This window comes from Penaeus monodon, chromosome 24 (genome assembly GCF_015228065.2).
Source record: "Penaeus monodon isolate SGIC_2016 chromosome 24, NSTDA_Pmon_1, whole genome shotgun sequence".
NCBI lineage: Eukaryota > Metazoa > Arthropoda > Malacostraca > Decapoda > Penaeidae > Penaeus > Penaeus monodon.
This window is the reverse complement of record NC_051409.1, coordinates 26,294,325-26,294,628: the sequence shown is the minus strand read 5'-3', so window position 1 is coordinate 26,294,628 and position 304 is coordinate 26,294,325. Positions and strand designations below refer to the sequence as shown.

At 55.6% G+C, this 304-nt stretch overlaps 1 protein-coding gene across 1 annotated transcript in view; it reads right to left on the bottom strand.

The window, feature by feature from the left end:
* Positions 1 to 304, bottom strand: part of LOC119588689 (major facilitator superfamily domain-containing protein 12-like) — a 36,240-nt gene that overhangs the window by 19,158 nt on the left and 16,778 nt on the right. Inside the window, 1 exon segment of the mRNA XM_037937325.1 lies at positions 93 to 231. Coding sequence (XP_037793253.1) covers positions 93 to 231 — 139 coding nt within the window.

Genomic DNA, 304 nt, shown 5'->3' with positions numbered 1-304 from the left:
CCTTAAAAAGAAGTTTAAATCCTCCCGTCCCTTATACAATCATCAGTGACGTCACAGGGGGGATAAATCTGCCCTCTCAACCTCAAACGTACCGATGAGATGCCAAGTCTTCCTCCTGCCGTAGTTCGAGATGCTGCATCCCCGGTCGCTCTGCATCCCCACGAGAGGCGTCGAGACAGCATCCGCCACCTGCCCCACCATCAGCAGGAAGCCGGATAAGCCTCGATCCAGCTGTGGAGGAGATGGCAGGGTAAGTGGCGCTGCGAGAGAGGACGCTGCAAAAGGCGTAAGTTTACGTCTCTCC